At 48.2% G+C, this 13,328-nt stretch overlaps 1 protein-coding gene across 1 annotated transcript in view; it reads left to right on the plus strand.

Annotated features, from left to right (window-relative positions):
- The window catches only part of LAMB3 (laminin subunit beta 3), a 44,771-nt gene that overhangs the window by 12,953 nt on the left and 18,490 nt on the right, over positions 1-13,328 (plus strand). The window contains exons 3-10 of the mRNA XM_077839303.1: positions 6,437-6,551; positions 7,481-7,554; positions 8,251-8,442; positions 9,593-9,656; positions 10,181-10,362; positions 11,844-11,964; positions 12,723-12,911; positions 13,029-13,184. Of these exons, the coding sequence (XP_077695429.1) occupies positions 6,437-6,551; positions 7,481-7,554; positions 8,251-8,442; positions 9,593-9,656; positions 10,181-10,362; positions 11,844-11,964; positions 12,723-12,911; positions 13,029-13,184 (1,093 nt within the window). The remainder of the gene's footprint in view (positions 1-6,436; positions 6,552-7,480; positions 7,555-8,250; positions 8,443-9,592; positions 9,657-10,180; positions 10,363-11,843; positions 11,965-12,722; positions 12,912-13,028; positions 13,185-13,328) is intronic.

A 13,328-nucleotide genomic window follows, 5' to 3' on the forward strand; every position in this document is an offset into this window, starting at 1 on the left:
AAGTGGAGGTGGGCGAGGATTGCAACAGCTTAGTTTTGCCTCTGTATGAAGGAGTTACTGCTTTGGACACTCTCACAAAGCACAAAAGCATGGAAATACTTATACTCACTTATAACATGTGCAAACCAGCCACACACACCCAATCTCTGACACCCAGCCCCCCAACTCTATGTCCTTACTTGAGTGCATACAATCTATCTACAGGTATCTAATCTCTCATCTAATGTCGGGCAAATTTTCCCTTGGTCTCCTTTCGTGAGCATAACTTGTGCCTACATTTGTATGCTCCCAATTCAGTTGTAATTATGAATCTGAGAACCTGCCCAATTTTAACTTAGAGGTGCAACTTCTCAGATTCAAACCCTCAGTTCAACTTTTGCCTGCATCCACAAGCCTGGTTATGTCCCAACACCACTTTGTGCCTAAGGTCTCATCTGTTAAATGTGATATTATTATTTGCCTACCTGAAATTGCTTTTTGGGGAGGTTAAATTAATTAATGTTTATAAAGGGGTTTGAATTTCTAAAGCACTTTTTAGCCCAGGATCGCACTGTTATATAGTCTACAACCTACTTGTTATATTACATTAGCACATAGTGGTTGTAACTAAGATTGGGGCCTCCGGTGTTGGAGACTGTACATGCACAAAGCAGAAGACAGTTTCTGTCACAAAGAGCTTGCAATCTGAGTAGACAGAACAGAAAGTTAGGAAGGTGAAGTGACTTGTCCAAGATCACACGGCAGGTCGCTGGCAGAGCTTGGAACAGAATCTTTATCTCCTTCTTCCAGTCTAGTTCCCTATCCAGTTGACCACACGGCGTGGGAAAATGCACCCTAAATGAATCTATATTGAAAGCCATGACAGTGCAGTGAAAGAGAAGTAGACAGAAAAAGAAGGATTTTTCTCGGTAAACCTCCTTTTAATCAACAGTTCTATTGTGGTATCTGGTAATTCCGTCTATCCTGGGGAACTTTGAGACACATAGTTTCTGCTTTCAGCCCAAGTCTCTATAATGGCAAAATGCTCTTCTTGTGCAATGCAAAAGTTTCCCAATTTGTCCTGAGCCAGTGAAATGTGGTCTCGCTTCCAAAGTTAATTTTAGCTTTCCAAAAAAATAGTTTTTTTTAAAAAAGGCGAGTGAGATTTCAACACTCCTGGCTGCTGCTTCATGTAATGGTTATTTCAGTCTCCAAGTGCGGACGTGTTCAGTCTGGCTGGGAGGCACGGGGCACTCAGCCAAAGTGGCTTGATGTTGCTTTCAGCCAATGCCAGCCTCCACTAGGATTGCAGCAGGCAGACCTTTCACACAGTAACAGTCATGTTGAGCAAAAACAGGTGGGATTTAAAGAGCTCAGGTCACTGGAGCACCAAGGGAAGGGCTGGGGGAGTCTTTGCCAGTAAATGGAAACAGAAGCTTTGCTTAGGAAACAGCTTCCAGATGATTCCTGACCTGAGCTTCAGTGGTTTCAGTCTGACCCAGACATTTTTACCACAGCTTGCTGTGGAGCTGTGTTTTAAAAAACAATTAAAATTTGATTCCCAAAACCGGGCACTGTGTTTTAGCTGCTAGGAGCTACTTGTGCCTAAGTCTGTGTGACACAGTCTTAACAGAGCTGAGTGCATCATTCCCAATGAATAGTTTATCTGATGAATTTCCCCTCCCTTTCCCCTCGGACTCTCTGTGATCACATCAGAAATGTTCTCACATTGAATCTTGATTGGAAATCGTTCACTAATTTTTGCAGATATCCCTGGTCTGTAGGTTCTTGGTGAGAAGTACGTTATGAGTAATCAGAATCTGAAAGCTGAATTCTTTTATTGGACACGTGGTATTTCTCTGTTCCCTGACTGGGTGAGCATAACTCTTACTACCAGGGAACTCTCATGATTATGCATTTTAAGGTTGCTTTACTCTTGTTAATTATGTTTATTAGGGTAGTGCCTGCGGACCAACCAAGACTGTCCTGTACAAAAACAGAGTAGCACGGTCCCTGTTCCAAAGAGCATCTAATCCACATAGACCAGACAGACCTGGGGTGGGGGAAGGGGTATAACACACAAGTAGAGCAAACAATGGGATGGTGGCAAATGGCGTCTCCAGTTCCACAACCTCTTTCGGGGTGGGTTTCACTAGGAGGAGATCGTCTAAATGGAAAGAAAAGTGAAGGGAGAGGGGATGCCAGGGGGAGGCGGGTAAAGAGCACAGCACAGGGGAGAAGAGGGTCAAGTATGGAGAAAACTAACGGGAAAAGATTGTGAGGGAAATGGAGGGCGAGGGTTGGAGAAAACAGCCAATCGGAATCAGGCAGAGAGAGCTCCGTCAAAACTGTAGAAACTTCTCCGAAGGTCCTTGCTTTGGCTGCTTCTGGCAGCTGCTCTGACGGACTGGCATCTCTGGCTGGTTCCACTGTGCTGTTTTCCCTTCAAGGTGTGGGGTAGGAGGGCAACAGCTGGGTCCCCATTTACCCAGAGCACGGGGCATCTCTCTGATACAGTTCTCGGTCAAGGGGTGCTGGGGACAAGGATGTCTCTGGCCGAGCACCATTTTACTCCCTCCTTCCAGGGCAGCAGTCCCTGCTTTCACTGCTTCTGCAGCTGCTCTGAGTAGATGCACCTTTCTGTGCTGTTTTACAATATTAGTTTAAAATTGGCTGTTTCTACAAATATTCCTGCAAGTAAACTCCTGTGCTAGGATATTTGCAGAAAGTGAACACAAAGGATGCAAACACAGCTGAAGTGAATCCATTTAAAAATAGGAATGAATATTCACAGAACCATCTTTTGCAATATCCACGTAGCTCTCTTGTCTTAGTGGAACCCAGATCTACCTGCAACTCACCTGGTTTTGGACTTTATTACAAATTAAAATCAAGCCACGTGCTATATTCAGATCTGGTGTAAGTGGCTACAGCTCCATTAATCTGGAGGTTCATTGTCTTCAGCAGAGTTGTGTCAGGTCTTAATTTGACCTCAGCTTTGTGAAACTTTCAAGCAAATCTGGGCCCAGTGTTGAATAAATCTAGGGCTGATTTCTGGTTTTTCATTCAAAACCATGCTAGGCTTCATGTGTTTCCTGATAAACCCAGGCAACGAATGACAGATTTGGGTAAGGATTTTCCTTTGAGTTTTGGGCGTTGTTTATACCCCAAACTTAGGGATAAGTCAAATCCCTCTATGGGATAGGGAGGAGAGGAAGGAAGGTCCAGCAGTTACGACACTAGCCTGGAACTTTTGCTGCCACAGACCCCATCGCTTCGTCTCTCTGGGCCTTGTTCCTCACCAGTAAAATGTAGACAATAGCATTGACCTACCACAGCGAGGCTCTATATGCAAAGATTCCAGGATTGTCAGTCGGTCTGTGTGTTACTCTGAAGCCGAGAATGTTTATTGAGTCAGTGTGAAGCAATGGACTAGCTACAAGCATAGCTGAGAGCTCTCTAATAGAAGAGTCTCATTTTGCCTGCTCCCTATCAGCTGTAATGCCTGCCAGCCATTGTCCCCTCCCTGCCACCAGGCCTGTCCATGATGCCCTTTCTACATCAGTCCTCGCACCTCTGTTAATCAAGGCATTTATACCATGCATGTTACCACAGTATCTCAGCCACATTCTGTCAACCACGTTAACATCCATCTCAGCTGGGATATCCACCTATAACTGTATTACCCCCTCTATAAAGTATTTCCTCCTGTGCAAACCAATTCCCCACATCAGCCCTGCTGCTGCTCTTGTTATCCTATTTCCTGGTGCCCTATCACTCCCCTCCATCAAATTCTACTGCATGGATTACTCCACCAAATTCTACTGCATATACATACAACCAAGCCTAAGCGTGCTCCACCCAAAAGGCTTTCCAAAAGTAACGGCGTTAGCTCTGCCCGATCGCTCTTACCCTGCATATTTGTGTGCCCCCGAAAGTCCCTGTTTCTCCCCACCTCTAGAAACCAGCCTGTAATGGGTCCTTTGTACATACGCCACATTGCCTGACTGCTGTGTCAGTTTGCTTCTTGAATTACACTCTCAAGGGATGAACTTTGCTCCGCTTGACTTTCCACCCAGTAACCTTTCACCCACTAAGCTGTTTGCACTCTGCTCCGCTGACAGGGAGAGGGAGAAGAAGAGGCTGGGCTAAGCTGTAGCATTTTAGATAAAGGCCTTTCTGTTCACCCAGACAGACAGCCCCACTGGATGATGTGGAAAAGGCTCACTGACCCTGAGAGCTTGGGTCTAGAGTTGGTGGAATTTCTTGAACAACAAGTTTTGTAGTCGAAAAATAGGGTTTTGTTGCAAACAAAAGTTTTGCCACACACACAAAAAAGTTTTTAGTTAAAATATTTGGGATTTTGTCAAACCCAAAAAACTGGTTTTCAGTTACCAAAAAATCCCCACTTTGGGGTGGGGGGGTGGGGGCGGGGAATACATAGTTTCCTGACCAGCTTGAGTGACACATATTCATCACCAACATCATGACGCCATTTAAATGCCCGCTGACACTCAGGCTAAGATTTGTGTTTGCATTTGCCACACACCAGAACCCAGAGGTGTTAAGTTGAGACTTGAACTACTGTTTCCTGGGTATAAAACATCAAAATAAACACCCTGCACCCCTCTCCTGCACATGCCTCAAATCTGTCAAAACAAATTCAAATCATGCGAGTCACAAGGAGGCCCAGTGGTGCTGTGCCAACATGCAGAATAGGATTCCGGAGTTTGTATGAGCCAAGGCTCCAGAGAGGGTTGCCAGTTTTGGTTGTATGTATTCATGGAAATTTCATCACATGACATAATCTTTAATTAAAGCTTAATCTTTAATTCCTGGAGACTCCAGGAAAATCCTGGAGAGTTGGCAACCCTAACTCCAGAGCTTGCAGGACTGAATAGACCCGCGACATCTGCTCACCCGCAGCGTGCTTCATTCCTGCATTCCATTCCACAACATCCCCTCCACCACCCAGGCGGGTTGATTGTTCATGGAACGTGGGAAGCAGAGAGCAGGAGTATGACTAGTTGCTTTAGAGTGACCAGATGTCCCGATTTTATAGGGACAGTCTTGATATTTGGGGCCTTGTCTTATATGGGCACCTATTACACTTGCTCTGTGGTCACCCTGAGTTCCTTACTGAGAATTCTGCTTAACACACGGCACGTCCCTCAGACCATCCAGTGCAGCCATCAGCTATGGGCAAGGCCCAAAGGCTTCTATCACCGTGGAAGACCACAGACCAGTCTCTTCTCTGTACTGAAGAGCTCATTGTTAAACAGGGACATACTGGGCTTCATTTCCTCATGCGAAGCAGCTGCATTGCTTGTGTAGTTGCGTCCTAAATCCAGCTGACCCACTCCCAGGAAGATTGCCCTAAGTGGTGATTCTCTGGTGACACAGAGCTGCTGTAGGGATTCTTATGCTACTCTCCTTCCAGGCTGCAGGTGCGGCTGGAGGAAAGGAGTGGCTGGGACAGCCCAGTGCCATGCTGATGATTGTTGGCATTTTGTGCAAGTTAGAGCAGCCTTTAAGCTCAGTGCAGGGGGAACAGCCCCCAAGATCAGGGGAGAGCCAGGTGAGCTTTAACCATCGGCCTCTCCAGGTACAAATTCCATCAAAAAGCTGGCAAGCCATGAGGCAGGCATGACTAAGTGTAACTCGGGCTACTCAGGTTATAAACTCTTTGGGGCAGGGATTGTCATGTTTGTGTGCGTGTGTCTGTATAATGGCCAGAACTATGGAGCCCTGGTCCCTGATTGGGGGTCTCCAGGCCCAACCACCATACAAATAAATAACTGGAAAAGTTGAGTCCCTTCCTCCCTCCTGACCTCATGGGATTTACAGTCTCATTTCTGGGCCGAACTCTTGGACAGAGCAAACCTCCAACACCTTTTGGAGATGGCTGAGAACTGCCAGCCATTACAGAAGCCATTGCATCAACATGCTGCACAGCTGCTCTGAAAATCAGGCCCAAGATGGGCTCCCAACAACAACAAACACACCCCAAATTAGCAGCTGCTTTTGAAAACTTTGGCCCAAATGTCCAAAAAATTACACAGGTTGTTTATTAAGTGTGCAGAAAGCTGTCTTCTTGAGTGTGGCCATTTATCGGAATCTTATGCACCAGTTTTCAAGCTTGGGTGGTTTGTTTGAGTCTCAGTGCAATAGCCTCATGGTGCAATGCTGGAAAACCCTGTGTTTTCCCTTAATGGTTTGGTGCTGGCCAGCAATCTGAGCAAAGAGATGGTGCTTATTCATTTATATTTTCTTAGTCCCTGATGTAATAGAACATATGGATTTATCTCATGTCTTCCTGCCAGTGCGGTTATAGGAATAGCCCAGAGTACTGCAAAATCCAGAGATTTTGCAACAGAATTGAGTTTCCACTTGCTACAGAGTTTGCGGGGCCGGGCCCATAGTCAGGATCTGATGTTTGCCCTCCTTTTCCTTTCAGTGGAAGATGAAATGCTGCCGATGCGATTCCCGACTGCCTCATGCTTACAACAGTCACCGGGTGGAGAACATGCTTTCCTCCAAAGGACACATGCGCTGGTGGCAGTCCCAGAATGGTAGGTATTGGATTCACTTCCAAGCTGCTAGGATCCATCCCAGAAGCTGCAGCTGGCTTTCACAGAGACCTTAAGGGTGTGATCACTGATATCCTGGGAAGATATAGCTAGCATTGCTCGCTTTATAAATTACAGGCAGTTTATTAGCATAATTACAAGTCTCCATTACGGATGCCTTAAAAGATTTCAGGGAATAAACCCTGGCATATGGTCTGCTAGGACCATATCTATAGCTCTCTATACAGCTGGTAAGAAAGTGGGGTTGGGAAACCAGCTTCAAGTCCCTGCTCTGGGGTATTGTCTGTTCTGGTGGGTCTCTGTGGCTCTCCACTCCTCTGAAATTCCATCCTGCACCTGAAAAATCTTCCCAACAAAATGTTAATCCAAACTGATACATTTCTACAAAAAGTTTCTGTTTTGACAAATTGGCATCTTCTGATTAAAAAAAAATTAATCAGAAAATCCCCAACCAGCTCTAATCACAACGGTGAAACTCCTCACACTCACCTTTGGTATAAAGAATCCCAGTGAAATCCATGGATCTTTGTTGATTTTCACCAGCTGAGGATCTGGCTCCATGAAGTTCAGCTCTGGTTGTGGATTTGGATCTGGACCTAAACATTCCCAAAGTGGTGGTTTGGATCTGGGCTCCAGTGGGAACCCATCGCTGATACAAACAGGACAAGAGCCATTTAGAAAGCACCAGCTTTTCACCAGAAGGATGCCAGTGGATTTCCCAGGGGCCTCCATGGCTAATAATGATGGAAATGACAGGGTGAGGATTGTGGATTCAGCAAACAGGGTTTTGGTTTTGGCAGGTTACAAGCAAAGAGGAAAATGAATGACTTGACTCTGATGGGTAAAGGTTTTGTTTTTCTAAACTTCCTGAGGTCTGCAGCTCTGAAAACTGGCCTTTTGTGTCTCCTCAGATGTGAACCAGGTCTCCTTGCAGCTGGATCTCGACAAAAAGTTCCAGCTCAGCAGCATCTTGCTGGACTTCAGGGTATGTGAGCAGCTTGCATTTTAGTTACTGGGTTGTAAACTGTGCTGGGAGGGGCCCGTGGGCCCTTGCAAGCAGAGGAGAATGTAAACCTACAGCCCCCTCCAGGCTCCAGATGAGACAAACAGGCAAACAAATGTCTTCTCCTGGGCACGAAGGCACCAGTATATATTCTGCTCCTTTCAGAGCTCGGTTTATTATTGCTTTAAAAAGTGCATTTGGAAACGGAGTGTGAAAACACACAGATGTGCGCACACACCTCTCTTTCTCTCTCCTTTCTTCCACTGTATTTGTATGATTGGTTCCTTGATTCGTCCATAAAGAGTTGGCTGTTTTCTAGAGGTGACTCAGTGATCTGCGGCCTGTGCATCCCTATTGGTTCCTGACCAGGACAGCCAACCAGCCAGGAGGGAGGCCAGGAGCACAGGGAGAGGGGTTGAGTTGGAGCAGGCTTCAGGGGAGGCTCTGGCTAGTGGCAGAGGATGGAGAGGGAGCTGGCCCACGTGGGGAAGGCTTTGTAGAAGGAAGTAGGGCTGTGAGGGGATGAGTTCTGTTGTGGGGAGGGAAAGAGAGATGCGTGGAGAATCGGGGCACTGCACGTAGGAGAGGGATCTGAGGAATTAAAAATGGGCTTCTTGCTCTGTGTGTGCTCAGCACTTCTGCGATCTCATCCTCCCCCTGCCCCCCACCCCTTTCCAGGCGCCTCTGCCCGTGGGGATGCTTATTGAACGCTCCACCGACTTTGGCGAGACCTGGACGATCTATCAGTACCTGGCCTCTGACTGCGCCGCTACCTTTCCACGGATCCCCCAAGGCTCCCCCCAGAGCTGGCAGGACGTGCGCTGTCAGGAACTGCAGAGCCACCAGGGGCACCCTCTGCACGGGGGGAAGGTACGTTGTCTGAGATACTCGCTGCCTTAGGCCCACGTGGAGGGCCATGTTAGCAACCTGCCAGGACCCAGAAGGCTATAAAATAGAGCAGACTGCAGCCACCTCATCCTGAATATGGAGGAGCTTCCCATGAAAACTAGTGCTCCCAGCATGTGATGCTCTGTCTTGGTCCAAGCAACAAGCCTTTGAGAGCACCGCATACTGGGAAGTGTAGATTCTCTGGGCTGCACCCTCATATTCAACATGAGCACAGTATGGGCTGATTATGGAAACCTCTGGTTGCTTATGGCCCATGGACTGGACTTGGCCACCCCGGCATTTCATAGATTCACAGGTCAGAAGGGGCCAACACGATCAGCTTGTCAGAGTGCCAGAATAGCACCGGCTGTAGAATTTTCCCCAGTAATCCCTGCCGTGGAGGGAGTTGTTCTTCCCCGTTGGGTTAAGAGGAAAGCTGGGAGATCTGAAAAGGACGGGAGAAGCTAGGGAGGGACACAATGCCCATTGCAGGCTGTTGAACCAAATGCAGCTCTGTGATTAACAAACTGAAGAGCTTACCTCCACTCTCTATATCTTCTTCAGCTGTTAATAAAACACAGGAATGTTGTTGCCCTATTTACATGCTCTGGGTGTCTAGCCAAATGGTTGTTCAACTTTCTTATTGTGGAGACACGGAGCAAACTGAGCTGTGTGGCCATCTATTGTTTCAACACCTAGTTAGCTTCCCCATTTTTGACTTCTCAACTCCCCAGTAGCCCCCTTTTCTTCCCAGTAGCATTCTCAGCCCATAGTCTATAGTTTGACACTGGCATCACCCAGATGCAGCAAGAGAGACCTTTCTGCTGATGTTCTGCAGGGTGGTGAGACTGGCTAGTGAGCGAAGGGAGTGTCCCATGGGAAGATTCATGTTCCTTCAAGTATAAAAGCACCGAATGACTTGTGAGCAGCTGGGCATTTTGGTGGAATTGTTGCTGATTCCTCAGCAATGTTAACCTGCCCTTCAGCATGGTGCTCAGGAACTGCTTCTCTCCAGAGGAGGCAGCTCCAGAGCAGGCATTTCATTGTTTAGATGGTTGGAAGATGAAAAGAAAGACCCATATTTTTTTTCCTTTAACCATCTTAATTGTTGCTTCTCTGTTCTTCTCCACAGGTCAAATTCAACCCCCTTGACCTGGCATCCGGCATCACCACATCTCACAGCCAAAGCATCAGTCGTATGCACATCTCCTCATTTATACCTGGAGGAGGGGGGTTTCCCAGGGTTGCTTGCGCATCTTCCAGCTACAGATTTGCAAAGGAGGAGATTGTAGGCACTCAGCACCAGCTGGAGGCTGCTGGACCCTGGAGATGAGTCAGCCTTTGCAATGACATGGCTCTGTGAGGTGCTTTGTTTCTGAAGCATCTTTTAATACTAGTGGTAGGTGCTGTGTTGGCACCTCTAAACAATGAACCCACAGAGCAGGGACAGTCCCCACAGCAGCGGTCTCACTCCTCCTCCCACCCCCGCAATGTCCCACAGAAATGCTTCAGACCTGCCATAGAGAGAGACGTACATCCCATGGGTGGGAGAATACTTCAGTCTTCTCTGCTCCTTGATCTCTGTCCTGATGCTGCCAACAAAGGGGCCCAGCTAATGCCGGTTGTGGCACTGGTTCTCTCTGCCACATGTGCTTCCCTGCCCTGCTGGCCTGTGACTTCATTGCTGCTTCCTCCTCATTTGTCCTCTTCTCCCGTACAGACCTGGGAGAATTCACCAACCTGAGAGTTAACTTCACCCAGCTACCTCGCCTCCCACAGCAGGGCTACCGCTCACCCAGTGCCTTCTATGCTGTGACCGAAATGCAAGTGCAGGGAAGCTGCTTCTGCCATGGACACGCAGACCGCTGTACTCCCTCCAGAGACCCCAATGCCGTGATGCAGGTGAGAGCACAAGGGAAAACCAGGGGACAAGTGCTTTACTGTGTCAGTTCTCAGCACCATCCCTGAGTTCTAGCTTTAACACCAGGCTCCTGTCCCAGTCCTGGCCTCCTGTCCCTCCACTGGTACTAGGGACGGTCAGCGGTGCTTCAGCAGCACGATCAGCCCTTAGGAGGGAGGGAGCACTGCACGTTGCTTAACACAGGCCCCATGCCAATTGAGGGACAGTGCTGATCCATTTTGCCTGAGCTAGGAGGATGCGGGGAGTGATACAGGATCCAAGGAGAACAGAGCTCTTTTGCTTGCTCAGGTCTGGCAATCATCTTGGCTCAGTTTTGCCAGGGCAAAGCACACAGTGTGTAATGTTTTAATGCAGAAAGAGGAAGGTGGAAATGTCTATGAAGTGGTGCTTGTTGATTGCACGGATTCTTACTCAGGGCAAATCCACGCTACAAAATTAAGTGGACCTAAGTTACATTGACTTACAGCCACCGCAGTAATTAAACTGATTTTGCATGTCCACACTATGCTCCTTGCATCGGCGATGCGCATCCTCACCAGGAGCACTTGCACTGATTTCACTGTCATTGTGGAGCATTGTCGGATGGCTTCTGAAAGGCAGCAAGTTGATGTAACAACCCAGCGTCTACACTGACACTGCGTCGACCTAATGATGTCAACCTAAGCGCTACACCTCTCACAGAGGTGGAGATAAGTCGGGGTAGTGGGCGAGTTACATCGGCGGGAGCGACTTTTTAGTGTAGACACTTTCAGAATGAGGTTGACGTAAACTGCCTTACATCGACCTAACTCTGTAATGTAGACCAGCGCTCAGGCTGCACATCACAGCGGTGAAGTGAGGGTGTTACACTGACACTGCGTCGACCTAATGATGTCAACCTAAGCGCTACACCTCTCACAGAGGTGGAGATAAGTCGGGGTAGTGGGCGAGTTACATCGGCGGGAGCGACTTTTTAGTGTAGACACTTTCAGAATGAGGTTGACGTAAACTGCCTTACATCGACCTAACTCTGTAATGTAGACCAGCGCTCAGGCTGCACATCACAGCGGTGAAGTGAGGGTGTAACTGCACCTTCTGCCACTGCAAGCCTTCACTTTCCCTGGCTCCAGGAGACCCAGAAGCTCCTAGCTGACTCTATTTCATACCTAGTTGACATTCACCAATACAGGCTTCTGGCTTCTAGTGTACATACTCGTCCCCTGACATTAGATACCTTGTGTAGTTGCTGGGAATTCATGTTAACAGCATCAGGCCGTATCTACATCTATTTCCTAGCAGCAGTTTGTTCCCACACTGCTCTGGTCCTCACAGACTGACAGGAAGAAGAGGTGACTCTAACCGGGGAATGAGCAGGGGGGCCAGAAGGAGTAGCTACTGCCAGTGAGGTAGGGGTGTGCGTGTGTGTCACAGTGAGCTAACAGATTGGCTGCGAATAGGCTGTGAAGTTTTCTCTCTGTTCCAGGTTCACGGACACTGTGTGTGTCAGCACAACACAGCCGGCCCACACTGTGATCGCTGTGCAGCTTTCTACAATGACCAGCCTTGGAGGCCGGCAGAGGACCGCAACCCCAATGAATGCCGGAGTATGTCTGTCCATTGTCCAGCCATTCTTTCCCTCTCTCACCCTCGCCAAACCCCTCAGACCAGTTGAAATCTGTCTGATGTAACTCTGGGGCTGTGGCTGGACAATGAATTTAATTCCCTTTATTTTTTATTATTTCCCATCACCATCTAAAAATGGGTGGTTCTCACCATTAGACCTGACCCACAGTGACTGGCTTTTTCTCTCCCACGCTGTCTGTGCTCAGCTTGGAAAAGCATGTCAAGTTCTTATGGCTAGAACTAACTTGGACACTGAGAATTTTCTGAATCTTCTTAAGAAGTTAATTGCATTGCAATGATTAGAGCGGGGCAAAAATCTGAATCCATTCATCTGAACAACTTGGGGGTTTAGAATAATAATAGACCTTGATCCAAACCATCCGAATATGGCTTTTGCAAAACCAGTCCCAGAAATATCTGCTCTGTTATTTATTTTATATTATGCTCTATTAGGATTGCTGTAGAGCATAGAGGACCCAATGAGGATCAGGGCCTTAACACGCTGGTCAGCCCTCCCCCAGACTTAGTCCCTGTCCCAAGGAGCTTACAGCCTCAGCAACAGCCTCCCTCAAAGACACAACCTGGCCGGGCCAGCTTCCGAATGCTGCACTATAGTTAAGAGCTATTGTGAATGTGATGCACGAGGATAGAGTGCCATCTAGTGTCGAGCTGGAAGAACTCCAGCTGCTGGTGGTTTCTGAATGATCAGCGTTTAAACGGGGTGTTCCTCATTTTCTAGGGTGCAATTGCAACGGTCACTCGGAGACGTGCCATTTTGACCCAGCTGCGTACCAAGCCAGCGGTGGGGTGAGTGGAGGTGTGTGCGACGACTGTCAGCACAACACAGCGGGGAGGAACTGCGAAAGCTGCCAGGCCTACTTTTTCCGCAACCAGCGGCAAGATGTCACCCATCCGGAAGCCTGTCTGCGTAAGTGGCATTCCCTGGGCACTGGCCATCTCCTTGGGAGACCTGCCCCTTCCACTCCCAGCGACTTCTCCGTGGTCTCCTTGTCGCTGTTCTTTATGTAATGTGTGTGTTTTTCAGCTTGCGAGTGTGACCCGGACGGCACGGTGCCTGGGTCCAGCTGTGATCCTCTGACCGGACGCTGTGTTTGCAAGGAGAACGTGCAAGGGGACCGCTGCCATCTCTGCAAGCCTGGATTCACCCAGCTCACCAATGCCAACCCCCTGGGATGCCACAGTGAGTGAGCACAGAAACTACCGCCACTTTCTGGAAGATGCTTTAGTCAGACACAAATTACTGGGCTCAATATAGGGGCAACAGGGAATTCTCTGGCCTGGGTTATGCAGGAGGCCAGACTATGTGATCAAAGGGTCCTTTCTG

Source organism: Eretmochelys imbricata, chromosome 21 (assembly GCF_965152235.1).
Source record: "Eretmochelys imbricata isolate rEreImb1 chromosome 21, rEreImb1.hap1, whole genome shotgun sequence".
NCBI classification, from domain to species: Eukaryota; Metazoa; Chordata; order Testudines; family Cheloniidae; genus Eretmochelys; species Eretmochelys imbricata.